The 23,022-nt window shown below is 40.3% G+C and overlaps 3 protein-coding genes across 7 annotated transcripts; all 3 read left to right on the top strand.

The window, feature by feature from the left end:
• LOC135596006 (translation factor GUF1 homolog, mitochondrial-like) lies at window positions 1-8,568 on the top strand. Of its 2 annotated transcripts, XM_065087640.1 has the most exons (12): window positions 1-503; window positions 2,502-3,252; window positions 3,434-3,590; window positions 3,725-3,779; window positions 4,449-4,516; window positions 4,588-4,692; window positions 4,786-4,857; window positions 4,932-5,045; window positions 5,940-6,080; window positions 6,165-6,224; window positions 7,388-7,564; window positions 8,300-8,568. In XM_065087640.1, exons 1-11 carry the CDS (start codon window positions 165-167, stop codon window positions 7,551-7,553), a joined length of 2,028 nt encoding a protein of 675 aa, XP_064943712.1. In that variant the 5' UTR covers window positions 1-164; the 3' UTR covers window positions 7,554-7,564; window positions 8,300-8,568. The 2 variants fall into 2 exon arrangements, with proteins under 2 accessions (XP_064943712.1, XP_064943713.1); XM_065087641.1 differs by lacking the exons at window positions 5,940-6,080; window positions 6,165-6,224.
• Window positions 8,569-8,843: 275 nt separating this feature from the next.
• Window positions 8,844-11,403, top strand: LOC135596007 (uncharacterized). The gene is made up of 2 exons (XM_065087642.1): window positions 8,844-9,425; window positions 10,717-11,403. The coding sequence occupies exon 1, from the start codon at window positions 8,931-8,933 to the stop codon at window positions 9,411-9,413; it is 483 nt and encodes a 160-aa protein (XP_064943714.1). The 5' UTR covers window positions 8,844-8,930; the 3' UTR covers window positions 9,414-9,425; window positions 10,717-11,403.
• On the top strand, window positions 11,350-22,976 carry LOC135596005 (type I inositol polyphosphate 5-phosphatase 1-like). Of its 4 annotated transcripts, none has more exons than XM_065087636.1 (12): window positions 11,350-11,483; window positions 17,880-18,088; window positions 18,189-18,297; window positions 18,423-18,485; window positions 19,442-19,529; window positions 19,666-19,770; window positions 20,077-20,872; window positions 21,098-21,285; window positions 21,621-21,729; window positions 21,813-21,955; window positions 22,228-22,472; window positions 22,575-22,976. In XM_065087636.1, the coding sequence occupies exons 2-12, from the start codon at window positions 18,059-18,061 to the stop codon at window positions 22,781-22,783; spliced, it is 2,085 nt and encodes a 694-aa protein (XP_064943708.1). In that variant the 5' UTR covers window positions 11,350-11,483; window positions 17,880-18,058; the 3' UTR covers window positions 22,784-22,976. The 4 variants fall into 4 exon arrangements, with proteins under 4 accessions (XP_064943708.1, XP_064943710.1, XP_064943709.1 ...); XM_065087638.1 differs by having other exon boundaries at window positions 11,354-11,483; window positions 22,228-22,453; window positions 22,674-22,976; XM_065087637.1 differs by lacking the exon at window positions 11,350-11,483 and adding an exon at window positions 16,501-17,212.
• The last annotated feature ends 46 nt before the right edge of the window (window positions 22,977-23,022 follow it).

Below are 23,022 nucleotides of genomic sequence, written 5' to 3'. Positions count from 1 at the left end.
TTACAAGCTCTAACCATCCCCTCACCTCCGCGGCAACCCCCAGCCGAACCCTAGAGGGTTGAGGCCTAAATCTTTTCCTTTCTCCGGTCCATGGTCCGTCCATTTCGATCACGAAGTGAATCGGACTCGGAGAGTGTGACAGAGAGAAATTGATTCGAGCTCCGATGTCTGCTCTCGTTCGATTTTCGAGAGCGGCGAGGTCGAAGCTTAGATGCAATCTTCTTCGTCATCCCTATCCATGCATCCCTCCTTCATCTGTGCTTGGCGCTGATGCATCCCTCCTTCATCTGTGCCTGGACGAGCGCAGTTTCTGTTCACAATCTCGACACGATAATCGAGACGGTGGCATCGATTTGAGCCAATACTCGCCGGAAAAAATCCGAAACTTCTCCATCATCGCTCATGTCGACCATGGCAAATCGACGCTTGCAGATCGGCTTTTGGAGCTCACGCAGACCATCAAGCGGGGGCACGGGCAGCCGCAGTACCTCGACAAGCTTCAGGTTAGGTGCCAAGCATGAAAAAAAAAGGGAGCTATTTGGTGTGTTGTTTTCCAGCCGGCTTTGGATGTTTGAAATAGGACTTTGTTCTGGAATTTTTGGGTATTGCTGTTAAGTTTCTTTAGAAAGTAATCAGAGTTCTATTACTATTGGTTAAATTTGTTGTTCATGATGATGGCATGAGAAGTTTAATTAATGCTTTTACCGTAGTTTTTAGCCACTTCTAGTCCCTGAGAAACAGCTAAAGTTCGCTCTTTAGGTAGAAGGGGAAAATAAATAAACATACGAAAGCTGTGTAAAGAGAAACATTATAGACACATTTCTTGGTACTCAGTAGAGAAATATTTCCCAAGTTTGACAAAAAAAAAGAGAGAGCCTATTTCTTTGCATCCTGAGGCTCATGCTATATCATGATATAGATATGTTGGCCTTTTCAACCTCTTTGGATATGCATATGATGCGATGGGCCTCATTTTATTGACATCAAAATGTCATTTGCAGATTTTATATATTAAAATAATATATCTTCTTGGACACTATATTTTCTATTTTTCCTTGCATATTATATAGGTATGAGAAGCACAGCTTTGTGTATTATACTAGGAAAATAAGTGAGCCAAGAAAAGATTCCAACTTGAACTACATACTGTCACGGACTTAGCTGGTTTTGCCTAAGTCGTGCGGCACCCTTGCGTGTCCGTCCGCAAAGGTCAGCCTCCCCGAAGCCTCCCATTGTCCCTTAGGACCAACAAAAGAGAGAACGGGTTAGAGAGAACGCCTCAATCGGGGTCCACAAGCAAACATCTCCGAAAAACACTTCATAGACAATGCAAATTACAAACAGACTTTACAAGCTCTGAACAGTTGCACAACAAAGGGTAAAATGGTCCATTACAGACCGAAAATCTCTCGTAAGTGTCCACATGACACAACCTTTATTTACAAGCCTAAAGAGGCCACCAACCCAACTAAAATGAGATTTTTAAGTCTTCGGCCGTCTCTCTACATGCTGTACAAGGCATGAACATACCATAAGACACAGACATACATAAGCATTACATCAAATATCATGTTTAGAAGTTTATCCGTGACAATACGGAATAAGCTTGCAAAAAATGAGTTGCATAAAAGTTGTGACAATAGACATCACGAGTAGGAAGGCACAATGTGTGAATCTGGTTGAGCTAGAGACATTTGTTGGCTTAGCTGATGCTATCGTAGCCATATCGATCTTGGTATGTGGTTTATGAATGAGATTGGTCAGGTCGACCTTGAAACCCCCAATCATTTTGGGGATCAGCCGGTCCCAGCTGACTTCTTGTGGGTTGATCACTATCAATTTTGGCTACATACAGCGCTTTCCTTGTTGGTCTTACTGGTTATTGGTAGTCTTTGCCGGTTCTGACATATATCTATTGATTCTGATCTTCTCTTGACCAATTTAAGCTGGTCGAAATCAAGTTCCAATTGATTCTAGCTGCTGATCGCAGTGGATGTCCGGTCGGCTTCAAATAATCTCTGATGAATCCTGATCAACTTTTGTTCCTAACTGATTTCCCATCATTCAAAGAAAGGAAAATCTACTCCCTTGATCAATTTGATTTGCTTGGATGATCTTTCTGATTCTGAGATCTAAATCCCACTGCTAATCTAAAAAATACTTTGTTCAGACTGAGCAAATGAAATTACCAAAATTTGTGAAGTTCTCTGATACTATTATCCTTATCTTGAGATGATAAATCATAGATTAAGCATGTTATTCATCAAGGAGTGATCCTTTTTTTCTCTCAAATCTCCATACTTGTTATGGAGCTTAAAGAATTTAGTACCTAACTTAAATCACTTTTACAACAGAATTTAGGAGTAATTAAGAATCTGATGGTTCATTTGAAAATTCAAGACATGTTTTTCCAAAGTTATAGTCTATTTGTGTTTTCTTATGTTCTAGCCCCTGATATGATCGACATATTTCATTCTCCATTATGTTGTATCTTTGTGTAGGTAGAAAGAGAGAGAGGTATAACGGTCAAAGCACAAACAGCAGCTATGTTCCATCGGCATTCATTTGGTCATCCGGATGCATGTGACTCGCAAACTGCACCTTGTTTTTTGTTAAACCTGATAGACACCCCTGGTCATGTGGATTTTAGCTATGAAGTATCAAGATCACTCGCAGCTTGCCAGGGTGCACTTTTAGTTGTTGATGCTGCTCAGGGAGTTCAAGCACAGACAGTTGCTAATTTTTATCTTGCCTTTGAATCAAACTTAAGTATTATCCCTGTGATAAACAAAATTGATCAGCCTACTGCTGATCCGGATCGTGTTAAAGCTCAGTTGAAGTCCTTGTTTGACCTTGATCCTAAAGATGTCCTTTTAACTTCTGCAAAAACTGGGCAAGGGCTTGAGCAAGTCCTGCCTGCTGTTATAGAGCGTATACCTCCTCCCCCTGGAAAATGTGATTCACCTTTGCGAATGCTTTTGTTAGATTCTTATTATGATGAATACAAAGGTGTAATCTGCCATGTTGCTGTGGTTGATGGCACTCTACGCAAAGGGGACAAGATTGCATCTGCTGCAACTGGTCAGAGTTATGAAATATTAGATGTTGGAATAATGCATCCTGAGCTTACACCCACTGGAATGCTTTTCACTGGACAAGTTGGTTATGTTGTTAGTGGCATGCGTTCTACCAAAGAGGCACGTGTTGGTGATACGCTTTATCATGCCAAAAGTGTTGTAACTCCTCTTCCAGGTTTCATTAACTACATCTAGCTTTTGTCCAGAGAATTATTTTCTTTGTCATATGCTGATCCTAGATTTATGTAGCTCGTTATTGCCTAAACCTCATTGTTCTTCATCTGTAGTTTCTTTATTACGTTCTCTTTCTTGTGATATATCTTAATTCTTAGGCCTTACAAATCATTGCCTTTCAGGTTTCAAGCCTGTAAAACACATGGTTTTTTCAGGCCTTTATCCGGCTAATGGATCTGATTTTGAAGCCCTTAATCATGCAATAGAGCGATTAACTTGCAATGATGCTAGTGTGTCAGTTGCCAAAGAGTCTAGTACCGCACTTGGCCTGGGGTTCAGGTATCAGTTCTCTCTGTATTCCCTGGATCTTTAGCTTGTCACCTTAGCGTTGTGAGTTCTACAAGCTAAAGGGTTCATATTATGACAAATTGGCATTTGTTGCAACTTCTATATCTTATGGCAGTTCTTTGCAGGTGTGGGTTTTTAGGTTTACTTCACATGGATGTCTTTCATCAGCGGCTTGAACAAGTATATGTTTCCATTCTATAATTCCCATTTTGTGGCATTTCAGTTTCTATAGATATGTCAGCTACCGTTTTACTAGTGAACTTATCTACGAGAATATGACATACTTCTAGGTACTTTGATTTGAAGGATTTAGTGTTAGGGATGACTGCAGAGCATTAACACATAAACTAAAGCATGGCCATCCTTCCTTCTGATGTTGGTTGCCAAAATCTGGGATCTACCACATGATTTGGACTAAATACCAATCCTAAAATGTAGTTAAATTGATGAAATATGTTCTTTTCCAGTACCCATTGTAGTTTTTTATAGGCTTTTTACTGTTTGGTATGGAATGATGTATTCATATTTTGAAACTAAATCTTTTGATGATATCTAATTTCTGTTTCCCTATTTTTTGGGACTGATATGTTCCTTCTTTAGGTATCTGTAACCATGTCAAATCTACATCCAAGTCTTGATGATTTCTAATTTCTGTTTCCCTATGTTTTAGGACTGATATGTTTTGTTGATTGGACAATCTTAATATGCTCCTAGCCTTATCTGTCTATATCTTTACTTTGATGTGGTTTACGTTGATGAGTTTTTGACTTTTCTACACTTGATTAGATGTTTGTTATACTATTTCTGAAGTGCTTCTCAACATTGCCTTCATTGTCACTGCTTTTGTAGGAGTATGGAGCTCAGCTCATATCGACAGTACCAACTGTACCTTATATATTCGAGTATTCGGATGGCAGGTGATGTTTGTGTAAAGAGTTAATCACATGTCATTAATGTGATCGCCATCTAACTTTATTTACTTTATCAGTAAGGTACAAGTTCAAAATCCTGCTGCACTGTCTTCAAATCCTGGAAAGCGTGTTACTGCTTGCTGGGAACCTTCTGTTATTGCTACCATTATTATTCCTAGTGAGTAAGCCCTGCTTCCTTGTTCTGCTACTTCATAACAACAACTCTGTCCTGGATGAGGAGCTCGAAGTTCATTACTTTTTTAATCTATGTTCAGGTATGTTGGGCCTGTAATTACACTTTGTTCAGAAAGGAGAGGAGAGCAGCTCGAATATTCATTTATTGACAGGTAATTTTTGGCCAACACCATTTGTTGAGTTGGTAGTCTGTCAGTTTTCAATTAATATTCCTTTTGCCATGCAGTCAGAGAGCACTTATGAAGTACCGACTGCCACTAAGGGAACTTATTGTGGACTTCTACAATGAATTGAAAAGTATAACATCTGGATATGCTACATTTGACTATGAGGATTCTGAGTAAGTGCTGGTTATTTGTCATCTCAGATATTATTAGTTACATAACAGTTTGTATAGCAGACTACCAGTTTTATAGGTAAATTGATTGTTTTTGTTCTTTTGAGATGCTAATCAAAAAATTGATCCAAAAATCTTGATCGCATCCGCTGTCTTATGCTATAGTTGACAATATTCATTGGTTAGTCACTTGTGTACTCCGTTAGTCATTGTACTGCCTCTTATATTTTATGATGAGGTCATTTGTCAGAGAAGCTTCAATAACATACCAGGAGCTAGCTACATAACAGTGACACATTTAACTTAGATGTTAAAATTAGATTAGAACAAAAAAACTAAGATGTTTAGCTAGTCTTCATTTTATTTGCATGGATGACACTGGATGGTTTTTACTGTTCTACTTGCATGACTGAGTACCTAAGAGGCTTTAATGACTATCTAAGAGCTTTTTACTGTTCTAGATTTATGCTTTAACTTAGATGTTAAAATGAAAAAGAAAAAAACTAACTTAAATGTTTAGCTAGTCTTCATTTTAGTTGCAAGGCTGAAACTGGATGGTTTTTACTGTTCTAGTTGCACGGCTGAGTACCCAAGAGGCTTTTATGTGAGCAACATGTTGCTTCCATTATTAAAGTGGAAAACCTATACCGCTTGACAGCAATCGTATGTCATATAATAAGAATGTTAAGTTGACTTTTTTAAATCCTCAGTAAATAATAAATGACAAAATATTGTCATTTGTTGTTTCAATTCATATCAATCATTTGAATCAGATACCAAACCACATATGACAAGCTTAGATGCTGTGGCATGTCATAATGATCAGTATCTACAATTATTCTTCATTTATTCAAAGGTTTCTGCAAAAAACACTAACATTCTCAGTTGCGATTACAGATATCAAAAATCCGATTTAGTTAAACTCGATATCCTTCTTAATGGGCAACCAGTTGATGCTATGGCAGCCATAGTACATAATCTGAAGGCACAAAGGGTTGGACGTGAATTGGTAGATAAACTTAAGAAATTTATAGACAGGTATGGCACTGGATTACATTTGGGAACAATTTGGTTGTGGTGTCTATTGGTGATTCATGCCCTAATACCTTGACATTTGGGCAGGCATATGTTTGAGATAACAATACAAGCTGCAATTGGATCGAAAGTCGTCTCAAGGGAGACGTATGATAATATCTTCCCACCAATTTAATTTTCATCGATTTATAATATTGTTGTGGCATGGCAGGTTACATGCTGCAGCTTGTCCCCCATGCCATGCTATGTTTTTGTTATGTGCCCCCATAAATATCATATGACTATGAACTTTTCTTTCTATTTTTTATTTTATGAGTATGAACTTGCACTCATCATTTCTTGTGTCAATACCAGCTGTCATGCTACAATTTGCTGAACGTGGATTGGTGCAATTAGTTCTAGTAATTACTACAAATTTCCTTTTCTGTCTTTTGCTCATGTGTTTGTGTAATTCATCATATGTATATCCAACATGATGGCATACAATGAAGAAGTTGCTAATGCATAATACTGATTCTTAGATTGAGAACTTAAGACTTGGGTGATGGGATGAAAACAAATGTTACATTCTCACCTTGAACGCGTGCATAGTAGTTTGTGCAGCAACTTTTACAGTTTGGGAAAGAAAACTATATCTTATGTGTGTTTTTATGTAGTAATAAGACACTTATTTCACAATATCTTATATTTAGTGGACATTGCTGGTGAAACTTTCTGGTCCTTAATAGGGTGCGAAAAAGGCTTGTGGGGAAGAGTGGGGGAGAGAGTGGGTATTCTCTGTCAGGTTTGACATTTTAATCTTCATTGTCTATATATGGGTTGTTTAGATGTTGCAACCTGTGGACTGAAATTCTAGCTTCAACAGTAGGGAATGGGTTGTATCTGTTGCGATGCATGGATTGGATTGGTGTGTGCATGCGTGCACATGAGAGACAACCATTATACTTCCCAACTGTCCTAGTCTGTTGTCCACACTCCCGATCCATTAGATCTGAGTGGCACATTGACTACAGTGCCAAAAAAAAGGAATGAGTGGATGGTCTCGAGTAACTTAAGATGACCTTACTGAGCCACAATATCTCGGGTAGCTAATAGTGCGGTGATCATAGTATCATACAAGCAAGCAAATCTTCGAATCACTATCATTCAAAGCTGTTGTGCCACTCCATTTATTTATTAGGTGTTGTTCAAGCTCATCTTGCTTATTCTCAATTGTAGATGCAATTATCCTACTCTTTCCATTCTTGTCTAGCCATGACTGCAATCTTGACTTCGATAAGGGCTCTTTGATTGGCTGTACCTCATTTCAGCCTTTCGGCAATGAGAAAGAATGTCCTAGCAAAATGCTATGGTGGCGATGTTACTCGTAAGAAGAAGCTATTAGAGAAGCAGAAGGAAGGGAAGAAGCGCATGAAGCGTGTGGGATCTGTGGACATACCACAGGAAGCATTCCATGAGCTCTTGAAGATTTCTTGATGGCAGAACAGGTGAGTATGAGGACTCATGTCTTACTCATATGATTTGAAGTAGCATGTCATTTGTCGGGTTTTGTTTTCCTATATTTTTTGTTGTACAATGAGATTATGATCTCTATTTATTGATGTCATCATCTCCATTATTCTATAAGCAATTTTTAGTTTCGATTATTGTTTTCTGATCTTGCATTGTACAATTTGGATTATTTCTTAATTTCCCTGGAATATGGATTATCTTAGGATAAGATCAGCAGATTCTAACTCATTGAATCTTCATATATTCATATGTCATCATGCACATTGGATTCTTCTAATATATCTAATGATAAGAATATAATTCCATAAGAAGGCCAATATGCTGATCTTATTGATCTCAGAAGATGCTCTAAAAGAGCCACTAGACTTCTAAGGAAAAAAGGTCATTTTTTGGTCGGCACTTGTTTATTGGTTATTTATTTGTGCGATATAAAACCTTGTAGAAATGAAGTTTGAGATTCATCTTAAAAGTTTGAATCCTTGCAAGCACCTTATGTAGTTTGTTGATGCTCCTAAGAAGGCCATTTACAAGAACAGAACTTCCTGAGGTAAATAAGCAAAAAGAAGTCTCTAAATGTATAACTTTGTGGGAGGGTGGTGATTCTTTTTTGTTTTTGTTTTTTGCATTCACATGTCGCATGTTTCCCATGGATGAAACCGAACTTAAACACTATGCCACTGACGCTTCGGTGCTTGTTATTTCTTCTTCAGCATTCCGGCTACAAGATTTTCAAATGATGGAACTCAGATGTCAAGGTTTCACGAGGCAGATAACCGGAATAGGGCGATGAGTAAGCAGCTCCGTGATGCTGCATCAACATTTTTAAAGAGTTTCTCGTTGTAATATGAAGCCTTGATCTTAGAGAATCGGAGCAGCCAAGATATTATAAATTTCAGATCGTAATTGGATGAGTCCTCTCACTTGTCCAATGATCATATATTTTTTGTGACTTCAATAAGAAAAAAAAATATTTATTTTATGACTATGGCTGCTGATTAGAAATCTTGTGTTCCATAGAAGCAAGGTGGGCTAAGAGGTTAATGGAAGTTTGACTCTCTAATTTCGTTTCGAATATTTTTTTAAAATCAAGTTGTGCTCGGATTTATGTTAAATTTTGTTCCCAAGGAATGCTGACGTTGTCGGCCTTTGTGTTGACCCCAACAGCAATGATCCTGCACCGTTGAATACCCGGTTGCTTTTGACGGTAGTTCAACGGGTTGGCCCAATTGGTTGTTGTTCCTACTTTTGGCGGGAAAATTCCCACCTAATTTTTTGATCTGTTCCCTACCATTCCAAAGTTATTTGGTTGGGGCCGTCAGTCATCCCGTCGAAACCCCAGCGATGGAAGCTACGCGCGACGATCGTGAGCGGCGACAAGAACAAGAACATGGGGAACGACGAGGAGGAGGTGAAGAAGAAGAAGACGACGAGGAGGAGTCTGGAGTTCTGGGTCCGTCGTTTCCGATGGGGAGGGTGAAGAAGATCGTGAAGCTGGATCGAGAGATCAGCAAGGTGACCTCGGAGGCCCTCCTCCTCATTTCCCTTTCCGCGGACCTCTTCCTCGCATCTCTCACCGCCGGTGCACGCATCGAGGCCCTCAAGAAGAAACGCCGAATCATCAAACTCGACCACGTCCGCTCCGCCGCCCGCGCCCACCGGCCCACCTCCCAGTTCCTCCTAGATTGCCTCCCCAAGCCTCCTCCGCCGGCTTCGAAACCAGCGTCGGGCGCTTCCAAGGCCAGATCAGCCGATGAGAAGCCGCTTCCTCCCGGCGCCCGCCGCATCGATGATTTCCTCCGGTCAACCTCGGCGGTTCCTCGCTGACCTCAATCGGTGGTACGCTTCGCTGCCCTACTGATCCGTCATCCACGTGCTATCTTTGGTGTTTTATCTTCCAGATGCTAGGGTACTTGTAGTTCCTTCATTATAATTATTGATATCTTATATATCTGCTTTGATTTTTGTTGTTCCTGCTCTTCCTATGGTCACTAGTTTTGTTTGATCTATATGCACTGTGACTACATTTATTGCCTGTGAGGACTTTTAGGGATGTATGTTGTCTCTTATCCTCTTCGAGATCATTATATCATCAAGAAGTAACCTTTGGGATTACATGCTCTGAATCTGTTTGACAGAATGTTACCGGACAGTAGTCTATACATCAGAGTCCATGTTGACAGTAGTCTACACATCAGAATCCAATCGCGTGTTTGCGTGATATGATCCATCACCCTGCCAAACTCTGCCTGATATTAGGGATCCGTAGTCTCCTTTGGTCGTGGATGCTTTTCCTGCTCTAATCAAGTGCTTGTTGTCACTCGACCACTATTTTGTTTTCAATAAAGCAAATACGGAAGATTTTCCCTTCTTTATTGTGCTCGTTGTCACTCGACCGAACCCGATTCCAAGAATTGGCTGTTAGACCACCCTTACTGCATCGATCAAAAGGTGAAAAGAGCATATAAACATAATCAAGAACAGCGTAGAGCCTGAAACTATCGCCTTTATGTTGGGTTAGTGTCTATGCGTCCTTTGATGTTGGTTCGTAAAGTTCGGTCGACATAGCTTATTGTCTATGCATCCTTTGATTTTGGTTCGTAAAGTTGGGTCAAGATACCTCATCATATGTATTGAGTGTTTTCCCTGCTTCCAAATTTGTTGTGTTCACCATGGTCGACGGAACTTAGCTCTGTAGGTATCTGATTGCTGATATGAAAATTTCAAGTTAACACTAGTATTCTCGGAGGTATCAAATTGAACTTGGATGGGAGCAGAACGTGTGAATGGGGTAAGGTTACGTTGTCGGAATTGATTCTGATAGGGACATACAAGATAAATGTTTTGAGGTTTTCACGGCAAACGCTTTCGCAATAATTCATCGTTTACGCCGACTTTTCAAACTTCAAATCTTGTCGTCAACGATGCATAATTGAAGTTTGTCCATCCAATCGACGGTAGAAAATGACTGGCCAACCACATGCTCGGGACATTAATGTCTTATTTGAACCAATGCGTTTACATATAACGTCGGATATTAATCATAATGCTTTTATTGATATATATATATATATATATATATATATATATATATATATAATATCCACTTTTTTTCCTGTGGCTGTGGCAGATCTGCCAGTTAACATCTTGAATAAGCAACAACAATCCAGGCCGACTGTGTGGTGTCGGCTGCGAATGGTGTCATCGGAGGCGTCACCTCCTCGATGTGCTGCCGGATGCGCACGCCCCCACACGGCCAAAGCGTCTGCTTCCAGATTTGACGTAAATAGAATTCACGTCAGGGATGAGCGTAAAAGAAAAAAAATAAATTTGTCTTAACGAGTGATGAGTTGCGTGTTTTAGGACTGCTAGTGCCACCTTCAGCTTTTATATTATGATGGTAGCAGTTAGTAGTTTTTTTTATATAATTTATTTGCGGTTAAAATATTACCTTCGTCTCCATTTTCTTTTACCGTCGAAGGTATTGGTTTCTTTTACCCTAACTTGGATGCATTCGCTTGGGTTCAAACGTGACCGAAGAAAGACGAAGAATCCGAGGTGGGCTTGGCTTGGCTTGCCTGATCCATCACATCGTGATGTGATGTGTTCCATACCTCTGATGTCTAGGATCCCTTGGATGTAGCCCTCGCTCACAGGGTCCACGAGACCTCAAGTATCGATGAGAGTTCCACTTCACCGGAACATCGACAACCGGTCATGATCGCCATCAAAGGTTACTGATTCGTGAATTTTGACGCGCGCCTCGGTGCGAAAGATGTGATCGACGGGTTCCTCCAGGTATCGGCGGGTATAGAAATAGAGGAGGCAGAGTCATGCTTTGGGGTTGAGGTGGAAAAGAGGAAAAGAAAAGCAAGCAATAAGAGAGAAACAAAAAAGGTGCATTCTTTGCTTCTCTCTCTCTCTCTCTCTCTCTCTCTCGTTTTGCTCATCTTACCGAGTTATCGGAATTGCTATTTCAGTAGTTTCTCGCTTTTATCTAATGGATCAATTTTTGGGTGTTACTTTTCTACTGCTACTTTGAGCTCCGGCGTCATTTCAAGGTGTTGTCAGGATGATTAATTATATCAAAATCTTATGTTGAGAAAAAGGTAGATTTTAGTCCAAATAGGGTGATTTCTGATAGTTGTCAGCCAAAGAAGTCGCTGGCTGTCTCTTCTATTTACTCTTTATATGCATGGAGCGAGAGCGAGAGAGAGAGAGAGGGAGGGGATGCGTGTGTAGATTTACGATTCCTAGTGCGGCAAGTCATCGTTGAAATTCTTAAACCAAATAAAAATTTAAGATATTTTCATTGATATAATCAATATATAAATTCTATTGAAAATTGTAAACCAATAAGCATATCTAAAACACACAACATGAAGATAAGATATATAAATGTTTAAATAATATGATGTTAGAGTGAGCCGTAAGAAATTTATCCATGGATAATTTGATCATCTAATAAAGATAATAATAAAAAAAAAATAAGGAAATCAAATTTATGTAGTTTGGTCAATTAACTTATATCTACATATGAAAAAAAAGCAAATCACTTATTATAAAAAGAATAATTATAAATATTTTAGGAAAATATTCCTAGGTCGTAAAACATCTAAGACTATTAAATAAGAAAAATTTAAACTATAAGTTGAAACTATTTTAACTAAGTATGAATTTAATAATAAGTAAATCCAAAGCAAACAATTAGGTTTTTCTTGTGGTACATCTACCTTCAAATCCTAAACCCTTATTTATAGTTGCAATAGAAGATAATAAGCCTGATTTTCCCGATGTGGGACTATGTAGGATTTACTAAACTAATAAATCTCCATCTTGGCATGTCACAATGTTGACAATTAACAAAACTTACTCCACCTTCTTCACAAAAGCCTCAACGGCAATCACCAATAATGAACATCAACCAAGTTCAAGCACTGTTTGAACTTGTAAACCGGAAGAGGCTTCATAAACATATGAGTTGAATTTTCCTTCGTATAAATTTTCTAAACAAGAACCTTTCCTTCAGCAATGATATACTGAATAAAATGAAACTTCACATCGATGTGTTTCGTCCTCTCATAATACATCTGGTCTTTAGTCAAATGAATAGCACTTTAACTATCACAGTAAATTGTAGTAACACCTTGATGCAGACATAATTCATTGAACAAACCTCTTAACCATAAAACTTCTTTGATCACCTCTATCACTGTCATATATTTTGCCTCTATAGTAGATAAAGTCACGATAGGTTGTAAGGAAGTTTTCCAACTAACTGCACAACTGCCAATACAAAAAACATAGCTTGTCAAAGATCTTCGTTTATCAAGATCAGTAGCATAATCAGAGTTAACGAAACCAACCAAAGTGTCACGATTTTTTTCAAACTCCAAACAAGCATCTGATGTCCCTTGCAAGTATTTGAGAATCCATTTCATAGCCTACCAATGTGTTTTACCCAGGTGAGATATATATATATCTGCTGACCACACTGACTGCTTGTGAAATATCCGGACGAGTACAAACCATTACATACATAATACTATCGATGGCTCTGGAATATAAAACTTGTACCATATATTTTTCCTCTTCAACTGACTATGGTGACTGAGCAGTAGATAGCCGAAAATGGCTAGTAAGAGGAGTACTCACTGGCTTAGCGTTTTTCATGCCAAACCTCTCCAAGACTTTCTCGAGGTAATTTTTCTACGTCAGAAATAATTTTCTAACTCGTTCTCTTTTGATCTCCATGCCAAGAATTTTCTTAGCTGCTCCCAAATCTTTCATTTCAAATTCATTACTCAGCTGCATTTTCAAAGTGTGAATTTCTGACAAATTCTCAACTGCAATTCATCAACATAAAGCAACAAATACACAAAAGAGCCATCAGTTAATTTTTAGAAGTAGACATAGCTATCATATATGCTCCTTATGTAACCATGACCTAACATAAAAGAATCAAACCTCTTATACCATTGTCTTGGAGACTGCTTCAATCCGTATAAGGATTTCTTTAATAAGCAAACATGGTCTTCCTTACCGTCAACTTCAAATCTATGAGGTTGCTCCATGTAAATTTGTTCTTCAAGTTCACAATGTAATAAAGCTATGTTGATATCAAGTTGCTCCAATTCCAAATCATACATGGCAACTAAAGCAAGCAAAACACGGATAGAGCTATGTTTAACAATAGGTGAAAATACGTCATTAAAATCAACACCATGTACCTGATTATAACCCTTTGCAACCAATCGTGCTTTGTACCTTGCATCTTCAACCCCTAGAATACCTTCCTTCCTTTTGAAGACTCATTTGCATCCAACAATTTTCTTACCCGAAGGTGGCTTCACAAGATCCCAAGTTCTATTCTGATGGAGAGATTCTATTTCTTCAATCATCGCAATCAACCACTTAGTGGAATTATCACAAGAAACTACATCTGAGTAGGTAGTAGGCTCACCAACTTTACTTATTTCTTATACAACAAACAAAGCATATGCAACCAAATTTGCATATCTTTGTGGTGGTCGAATATATCTCCGTGGTCTATCTTGGCTATGAAATATTGCTCTTCCTCTAGATCATCTTCATAAGTAGACTCGGGACCATCTATTGGCATTCTTTGAGTAGAAAAGTTCGACTGAAAATAATCAGAACTACCAATCTCAAGCTCCATCTGCTTCTGCGCACTATCATTTGTACAACTAGTAGATTCATCTTTGGAAGATAACATAGATAATTCATCAAAAGTAACATCTCTACTTATTGCAAATTTTGGGGATTTGGGATCAAAACACTATAATCTATATCCTTTTACCCCAGAAATATACCTAAGGAAAATACACTTTTTAGCTCGAGGTTCTAATTTTCCTTAATTTACATGTATGCTGGACACCCAAAATTTTTTAAATCAGAATAATTAGTATGAGTACCTGACCAAACTTCCTTTAGAGTTTTAAAATTAAGTTATGCAGAAGGAACGTAGTTGACAACGTAACAGACCATATTAATCGCCTCTGCCCAAAAGTCTTTTGTCAACCATACATTTGAGATCATACACCTTGCACTCTCCAAGAGTATTCTGTTCATATGTTCGACCACACCATTTTGCTGAGGCGTCATCCTAACAGTGCGATGCCAAACAATTCCTTCATTTTTGCATAATTCATCAAAGTCACCTTTACAAAATTTCATGTCATTATCTGTTCGAAGTCGCTTAATTTGTTTACCTGTTTGCTTCTCAATCAAAGCCTTCCATTGTTTAAAGGTTAGAAAAACATCATTTTTATGCTTCAGAAAATAAACCCAAACTTTTCTGGAATAATCGTCAATGAAAGTCAACATATACCTAGCATCACCCTTAGACTGAACATTAGCTGGACCCCAAATGTCTGAATGAATATAGTTAAGAGTACCTTTCGTTTTGTGAACTACTGGAGAATTGAAGCTGACTCTTTTCTGCTTTCCAAAAATGCAGTGTTCACAAAAATCCAATGGCTCAGTACTCTGTCCGCAAAGAAGACCCCTTTTGTTCAATATGCTCAAACATTTTTCGCTCATATGACCCAAACGCATATGCCATAATTTGGTGATGTCAGAATCAGACAATGATAATGACGAGACTGCAACCCTGCTTGTGATAGTAGTTCCCTGTAAAATATACAAGCTATAAGACCTACAAGCTTTCATAACAACAAGAGCACTTATAGAAACTTCAGTTGTGTATTTACACCCAAGAGCCTCTAGGGTGCCTAAAGAGATAAGATTCTTTTTTAAATCCGGAGCATGCCTAACATTAATGAGCGTCCTCACAATACCATCACGCATTTTAATTCAAATTGTGCCTCTACCAACAACATCACACGTGGCATTATTGCCCATAAAAATAATTCCACCATTACAAATTCATATGTGGAAAACAAATCTCTATTAGGACACATGTGATAAGAACAACCTGAATCTAAAATCCAATTATTTTTAGACCTCATCCTGTCATCAATAACAAAGAAAATATTTACATCATTCTCATCAGCTGCTACACTAGTTTCAACGGACTCATTAGATTTCTCAATAATTATTTTCTTTTTCTTTAATTTTTTTTAATTTAAAGCAATCAGCCTTAATGTGCCTCATTTTATGACAATATCTGCACTCCAAATTTCTATGTTTAGATTTAGATCTACTATTGTCAAATTTTCTTTTATCTGTTCTACCCCTAACAACTAGACCCTCAGTCTGATTCCCTCTATTTTTCCCAGTGATATCCCTGTCTATCTGCTCCTTAGATTTTAGTGTAGATTTAATTTCCTAATACAAAATTATTTCTTTTACATAAATCATAGTATCATGGAAATACTTAAAGGATTGGGGAAGAGAACACAAAAGTAATAGGGCCTTATCCTCGTTATCAATTTTTACATATATATTCTCCAAATCCATAACTAAAAATCAAATTTATCAAGATGTAAGAGTATAGATATACCTTCAATCATCCGAAGCATATACAAACTATGCTTCAAATAAAGACGATTATCCACTATCCTCTTCATATACAAGGCTTTAAGTTTGTCTTATATGCTCTTAGTCGTAGTCTTCGTAGCTACCTCCCGTAAAACCTCGTCAGAGAGATTTACGTGATTGATAATTAACCATCATACGGACGAAGGAGAAGCAAATCACTACTATAAAAGGAACAATTACAAATGCCTTAGAAAAATATTCCTAGGCCATAAAATAGTTCAAACTATTTTAACTAAGTGTGGCCTGAATAGTAAGTAAAACCAAAACAAACAATTAGATTTTTCTTATGTTGTATTTGTTTTCAAAGTCCATATCCTTATTTATAATTGTAATAGAAGATAATAAGCTTGATTTTTTCGATATAGAACTATATGGGACTTGCCGAACTAGAACGGAGTTGCACGGTAAGCCGCTCTAAGAGGAAGGGAGAGGATCAAAAGTAAGGTGAAAGGTGACGTCTTGAGGACAGAGAGAACCTCGACGTGAATCAGGTTCGATGCCAAATAGAGGAGAAGGGAAAGGAGCGAGAGTGAGAGAGTCTCTCGGAAGGCTTATAGCCACTTGAGTAGATGGGCTGATAGTAATCATGACATGGGCTTTTCACGTCTTGGGTGCGTGTGGAATCATCAATTCGTATTGGGGCCATATCTAGAATCAATAACTCTGTTCACTAGGTGGTGGATTACCATGATGGAGCATGCCACGATGGTGACGTGTGATAATTTCTGAGAACATCTCGCCACCGAATTCAGCCCCATCCATCCATTACTCGGAGTGGAGATGAAGGTGGTGGACGCGTACTCAAGGTTAAAGCGAACTGAATGTGTCGATGCTTACTTTTATGTGCAGTGGAGTAGTTTAGAATAGGGAATTCATCATCCATCGCCAACCTGAGACACGCACAGGGCCATCATCCATCGTCTAAGCTCCCCTCCCCCCTCCTCACTACCTCTTCTTCGTATGACCCAAGACAACTTGGTTCCCACCGAGACAGTTGGGGTATTAGGTTCCATGGACCGTCGCGTCTAATTGGCACGGTGTAGAAGAGAGGGAGAAAAGTTGCCACACCGACAACGACCGGCACCGACGTCGGGGCTCCAAAGGTGACCGACCCCCTTCCCAATTCTCTCTCTATGGTTCTCAAACTGAGCTAGTCTGCACTTTCTCATCTCCGAAAGCCAAGCGTGTTGCAGTAACTAAGTTCCTCTCCTGTTACCGTCCCCACCACGACTTGCAAATTCTGGCCCTGTCGCAACAACGCCTCTCGAGTTCCGTGTATTCTTGAACCGCGGCCACGTGAATGATGCTTTTAGTATTAGTAATTGCGCGTGACTATGCATGAAAGATGGGTTCTCGTTTGTATCATGTTGTCTTCATGTAAAATTTGCCATAACCATGTAGCCAATTACTGGCACAAGGATCGGTTTCTCTATCGCCACCGCCAACGCCGGCAGGTTGGTGAGACGAATAAGACCTTGAGCGTTGGGTTTGGCGTTTTCTAGCAAGCAGATCGGTTTCTCTACCGCCGCTTCCAATCAAAACAAAGCATGTAGCTGAGATGAATAAGCCGTAGGAGTTTTTTTTTGTTCTTCTTCGTTGACCTATATCAGTATTGGAATCTACACGGCCTACATGTGTAATGTGCCGACTCGCCAGAGAGCCATACGCACCACCGTAGGCATATGCCTATGCATCGACGGCGACTTCGAGTTAGACTTATATATAGAGTTAAAACATTTTGAGACCGAGCTTACACCGTACAATTAACAGTTAGTCACAACAACGACGCCGCAGCAAAGGGTGCCGCCTTTTCTCGCTCGCCTGCTTCCTCGTTGTTGCTTGATAAAGCTATAGCGCTTTTATTGCTCCTCGACTGGCACCGATTCCTTTACACAGAAAGGGAGGAGGAGAGAGTGGTGAAGCGGCCAGCCCAGGGGAGTCCGGAAGATATGAGTCAGACGCCGAAAAAGCCCGGAGAGGTCATCATCCCATCCCATGCTTGGGTTTCTCGATTACCTGTTTCTTTGGCTTGCGTTGGCTTTGTGTTTCTAGCTGCTGCTGCTGCTTCGAGTCGTGCAGGTTTTCTGGCCCAAGATAGTTCTCAAGAAATGGCTCAACATCAGAGCCAACGACTCCGAGTTCAGCGCCGACGAGGGCGGCAACGAAAGCGATCTTGAAGAGGATGAAGGTGGAGGACCCCCCCCCTCAAGATTGGTTTCTTCTTCTACCGTTACTGCTTCAGCAGCTATATGTCGTGTTCCCCTTTTGCTAAGGTGATGATTTTTTACGAGCGGGTGGTTCTTTTCTTGGCAGAGAACTGTGGTTGCGAGGGGAACGAGGAGAGGAGAGCCAGAAGGCTTCAGGCCAAGACAAACGGTACGTGGTGCCATGCTGGAAAGCATTTCTTGGAACATAGCAACGCTACCCCAGTAGTGCATACTTGTGGTTTCTTGAATCTTCGCCAAGGGAAAACAACATCACAGAGGATGCATCTCCAAGAGGAGAAGAGGAGGGGGGTTGCGGAGGTCTTGCACCGCCAACTGTACCAAGTTGGGCAAGGCCGCTGACGCCTTTTCTTTCTCATTGTCTTGGCACCGACCATGTCCAAGCTGTGAGGCTTCCCTGTCTCGGCTGAGACGGGGAACACACGGAGCTACCCTTCTCCTTCTCAGGAAGGAGCTCATGAGCCCCACTCTCGACGTGTTTCTTTTCTTTGGTCTCCTTTTTGTGAGATGGGAACGGCGTGCCCTGTCTGTGGACTTAGGTGACGGCCGCCTTCCTGTGAAGGCGACGATCTCAGGACCATCCGTCTTCCTATACCATTTGACATTGCCGTCTGCCTCCTTTTATGGAGAATAGAATCCCGTAATCGTCTCCAATCACACCATGATGCCCTTCCGGTGGTGGACCTGCAAAATCTACCACCCTCAATTCTTTACGAAATCAGCAATTTGGTTGCAATTGTATTAGTGGTGTCACGGTGAGATGACAGGATTCTTTGTTCATTGTTGCTGAGTATTCTTACCTATTAAATTGTTCTTGACCCAGACCAACCAAGCTTATCTTTGCGGTTGATGATACTCAAAACAGAAAGAAGAAGAGGAGAGTGCATAATAGAATAGGATTAATAGGAACTTTTGTATGCAACAATGCATGACTTGTAAATATGCAAGAAAGATCTTCTAAAAACTGAACCTTTATTGAGTAAACATTATATATGCATCAGCCGAATTCTGTTTTATATCACATGGGATGAGGACAAGTATTTCGGCTGTCTATCAGCTCAAATGTTTACTCTTCTTTCTTTGGTGACTCGATGTCACCCTGTGCAGATGACAACCTAGAGAGCTTCCCATACAAGCTGAGGAGGAGGAATTCAGAGACCTTCCGGTCACAGTATATAAACACCAAGGAACTCAGGCATGTCCACCTCTTTTGTTTTCTTGTAACCTAATCATGCTCTCAAGTAAAACACTGAATTTACTATTTAATTTTTTGTTTTTGAGAAGAGTAGCATTGCATCGTCCTATGAGATATTTGTGCTTTGGCTCTTTAGGGTCTGCGTCGGGACTTGGAATGTCGGAGGACAACATCCACCAGAGGATCTAGACATAGCAGAGTGGCTGGACACGGAGGAGCCTGCTGATATCTATGCACTTGGGTAATGGATTCCTGCAAACTGTTCCAGTATTCTATCTGCATGATCTCAACTGTTTGAAAATTCTGCATAGATTGCATGTAGTTTTGCTTGGATTTCATCAGCATGATCTGAAAATTCTGTTTGAAAATTTCTCCGTCAATCGAACACCAAGTAAATTTCATTAGCTCAGCTTCATTCTTGTTGTTCTGTCTCGATAATCCTTTTTTGTGTATCTTCGTTATCTGTTTTGAGGTTTCCTCCATCTCTAGTTCTTCAATGAATTTTCCCCGTCTGTAGTTCTGATTACATGTGAGCTTTCTCCTGCAGTATCCAGGAGATCGTTCCCTTGAATGCAGGTAATATCTTCGGCGCCGAGGACAGCGGGCCGGTTGCAAAATGGGAACATCTCATTCGTAAGACACTAAATAGGATTCAACCCATAAAGCCAAAGTATAAATGTTACAGCGATCCTCCCTCTCCGTCCAGGTTCAAACCATCAGAAGATGTTCACTTCACCGTCGATGAACTATTCTCTGAGACTAATAGTGACACCGATGATGACGATGAAATTTCCACAAGTTCAGTTGATTCGAAAGGTCCCGTGGCTTCTTATCTTGATCATGGTGAATCAAACATACCACAGGATCTCGATCATAATATGCCACCCGCCTTAAAGAGACTTCAAAGGTTGAATCATTTTACTTCATTTGATCACGATGTGAACTCAGCAGCAACAACAATTCAGGAAAAGAAGCTACTGAGGACCCTCAGCACTTCAGAGAGGATAGGGTTGATTTGGCCAGAACAGCCACTAGACTTGTTAGCCAAGCATGCTTTAAGTAATTCAACTTCCTTTAGGTCGATTAGGTCTTTCAGAACTTACAATTCATTCAAGCCTGTGCACAGTAAGCTCAAGGATTCATCGGAGGTTGGCCTGGTTCCTGATCTTGACCTGAATGTTACTGGCTTCAAAAAGAAAAGGCTGGCTTTTGTGAGGATAATAAGTAAACAAATGGTTGGAATTTACCTTTCGATATGGGTTCGCCGCAGTGTGAGAAACCACATCCAAAACTTGAAGGTATCTACCGTCGGTGTGGGTGTCATGGGTTATATCGGCAACAAAGTAAGTTGTTCTTTTGTCATTACGGTACGCCTACGTTAATGTTGTGTTGACGAATTTCTAGCTCACTGCCGATGGTTGTTCTTGCATTCAATACATTGGTTGATACTCTGTACACGGATGGATTTATTTTCAGAAATCATGTGAATTGAGACTGCAACAATCTTTTGATGATCGTATATCGTGGCATACTATATATATATTTCGATGACTTTGAATTTGCTCCAGGGTTCGATATCGGTCAGCATGTCCATATATCAGACCCCATTTTGCTTCGTGTGTAGCCACCTATCTTCGGGCGAAAAAAGCGGGGATGAACTTCGAAGAAATTCAGATGTGCAAGAAATTCATCGCAGAACCCAGTTTAGTACGGTTGCCGGCGGTGCAGGATTGCCGAAAACAATCCATGATCATGAGTGAGTGGACACTCCAATCACCCAAAGACTAGCTAGTAGTATCTTCTCTTCTGGTGTTATTGTAGCAGCACTAGCCCTGATTTCTGCCTCTTCAATTACATATCTGTGCTTGTGCCATTTCCAAGGATAACTGAAGTCTGACAAGGAAAGCTATTATGATGATTGTCTACTATGACTGATGATTTCTTCAGGAGCAAGATGAATTTTATTCAGCATATCAGATGCATTGTGGAAGAGAAGAGAGACATTACAGACATAATATTTTGTGATTAGCTTAGCTGTTTCTGCAAATTTGTTTCATGTTTGTTTCTGTTAATCGTTGTTTGTTTTTGCAGAAGAATTTTCTGGCTTGGCGATCTAAACTACCGCATAGATTTGTCACCGGAAAAGACACATGAACTCATCGCCGGCAGAAATTGGACTCTGCTGGCAGAGAGAGACCAGGTAGCATCATCCTTGATTGCCCTGCGCGTTGTATTTGTTACCGTTATAAGTTGGACGATAACCCTTCTGCTATTGTGTGGCAGCTAAAACGGGAGCTCAAGAAAGGACGTGCCTTTGATGGTTGGTCAGAGGGTGTCATGAACTTTCCTCCCACCTACAAGTATGCGTTCAACTCGACAAACTATGTGGGAGATGACCAGAAGGGGGGGAGGAGAAATCCCGCGTGGTATGAGCTGACGCTTCTCACCGATCAGAAAATGTGTACCTTTTGCGTCTTCGTTGATTCGGCTTTGGTTTCTCACTCGTGGATCAAAAATACGTAACTCATTTGTTTTCTTTCTCCCATCCTCCTTCAAATTCCCTGCTTGCTTTCCTCCCTCCTCGCCGTGCTTTTTCGATGTCTGCGCTTGAAAGATTCACGCGCGCATTTTCGGATTTCCTTTCGTGTGACTCCTGGCGATGAAATCGAAGAACGATAACGCGGGTTGTCCTCCTCAGGTGCGATCGCATCCTGTCGTTTGGAAAGGGTGTGAGGCTTCTGGACTACAAAAGAGCTGAGCTGAAGCTTTCCGATCATCGTCCTGTCACCGCCGTTTTCATGGCCGAGGTCGAGGTATTCTGTCATAGAAAACTTCAGAAGGCGTTAACCTTGACAGACGCGGAGGTGGAAGATGGAGGGACCATGCCGGATGTGGACTTCACCCTGGAGATGGGCCTCGGAGATGTAAGTTTCCTGTTCCCATGTAAGTTCAGAAACCCAAAACGCATCGACTTTCCGAATGATGTGTGTCAAAAATCAAAGATTTTGAGTTGCTAATAACAAAAGTTGCTGGCGACATGAACAGCTACCCATTTAGTTTTCGTTTCGAAAGTCAACGAGACAATCGAAACGGATGCATCCGTCTCACCTGTGCAAACCGTATTACCGACTGGACTTGTCGCAGGATATCTCCGGATGGCTGCGGTAGACCGGCGAGTTTCAGCGACGTGCGGCTTCTTTGGCTCTTCTCGGCCGTCGTCGACCCCTACGGTGCGCGTGCGCGCGCTGCTATAAATAGATATATGTGGTATCTGTCGTATGGTGTGTGATGTAACTCCTTACCGAAGTTAAATGATTTTTCTTTTTCTTCACCTTGTTGTTGGTCGAACGAGGGATCGTTGTTAGGTTTGTGATGCGACTTTGATGTTCTACGTGAATGAGATCGGTTTGGTTATAGATTATTTCATGTAATTAGTTATTTCGAACATCTCAATCTTTAATCATGTTTCTTCTTGCGTTGTTGTTGACTATGT

Source organism: Musa acuminata, chromosome BXJ1-10 (assembly GCF_036884655.1).
Source record: "Musa acuminata AAA Group cultivar baxijiao chromosome BXJ1-10, Cavendish_Baxijiao_AAA, whole genome shotgun sequence".
Classification (NCBI taxonomy): Eukaryota; Viridiplantae; Streptophyta; class Magnoliopsida; order Zingiberales; family Musaceae; genus Musa; species Musa acuminata.
This window is presented reverse-complemented; position numbering and strand designations above follow the sequence as displayed.